The sequence below is a fragment of the Penaeus monodon genome, chromosome 28 (genome assembly GCF_015228065.2).
Source record: "Penaeus monodon isolate SGIC_2016 chromosome 28, NSTDA_Pmon_1, whole genome shotgun sequence".
Lineage (NCBI taxonomy): Eukaryota > Metazoa > Arthropoda > Malacostraca > Decapoda > Penaeidae > Penaeus > Penaeus monodon.
This window is the reverse complement of record NC_051413.1, coordinates 1,193,080-1,194,207: the sequence shown is the minus strand read 5'-3', so window position 1 is coordinate 1,194,207 and position 1,128 is coordinate 1,193,080. Positions and strand designations below refer to the sequence as shown.

At 36.9% G+C, this 1,128-nt stretch overlaps 1 protein-coding gene across 1 annotated transcript in view; it reads right to left on the bottom strand.

Moving 5' to 3' along the window:
* LOC119591263 (ectonucleoside triphosphate diphosphohydrolase 5-like) overlaps positions 1-1,128 on the bottom strand; it is a gene marked incomplete in the record, with an annotated part of 23,392 nt that overhangs the window by 13,008 nt on the left and 9,256 nt on the right. Inside the window, 1 exon segment of the mRNA XM_037939979.1 lies at positions 207-333. Coding sequence (XP_037795907.1) covers positions 207-333 — 127 coding nt within the window.

The following is a 1,128-nucleotide window of genomic DNA, read 5'->3' as shown; positions in this document are numbered from 1 at the left end:
AGCAACAGTGGGTTAATATTCCAACATTTACTCAACCATACAAAGGTCCAACAAATATTCTAATGCCTATACCTGATCCATTTCAAAATATTACACAATTACCCACTTCTCATAGGGTTCGGGCACGCATAATTTTTGCAGTAAAATAATATGGCACACAAACAAAAGAGAATAAACAAAGAGGAAGACCATGACCAAAAACTTACCGAGGATGATAAGCATGGCAAGGGAGAACAAGATGGCATTGAAGAAGAGGCGCATGAGCCGGAACGAGGAGTACATCGTCCCCGAGGTCCGGTTTCCCTTGGTGACGACTCCCATGTCTCCTCCTGACTGGAATGGCACACAGAACATTGGCAGGCGTTTGGGATGGTCAGTCTGAGGTTGATTAATGGTTGTATAATGATAAAAATAATAAATGAAAGGGAATGATAATGGTTATGATAGTTATATGACGATGTTGACGTGTTATAAAAGTGATGATGTATAATGGAAGTATAATGAAAACAATATATGAAAGAGAATGCTAATGGTTATGATAATTATATAATGATTATGATGATGATGTGTTACAAAAGTGATGTATAATTGTTGTATAATGATATAAAAAATAAATGAGAGAGCATGATAATGGTGATAATGATGATAATATATTATAAAAGTGAGGATAATGAAAAATGGAAGAAACACTCCATGTACACAAATACCCCACAAGACCACACCATACGGTCCTGCTCTTAAAACCCATATGCTGCGAAGACCCCATATGTGATAACCAGTAATGGCGACACGTGATAAAAGCTTTCTGGCATACGTCCATATTGAACGCACTTACCTATGCTATTTTTAACCTGCTCATTAAATAGAAAATTTTATTCATGCGCATGCAGTGTCAGTTTCTTGGCAAGATGAAGTGTATCTCCTTCCAAGACGTCAATCTAGGGAAACGATAAAATCATAGGTACATAAACCTGTCTGCCTATCTCTCTCTCTCTCATCACAGTATCTTCAAAACGAAACCAGCCTTTAAAGAGACCACAAGTGTACCACAAGTTGATCTGCTTGAATTGGTTTACTTGAGAAGAAACACTGAAGTTAACTTTCTAACAAAACAAAGATAAAGTTCTT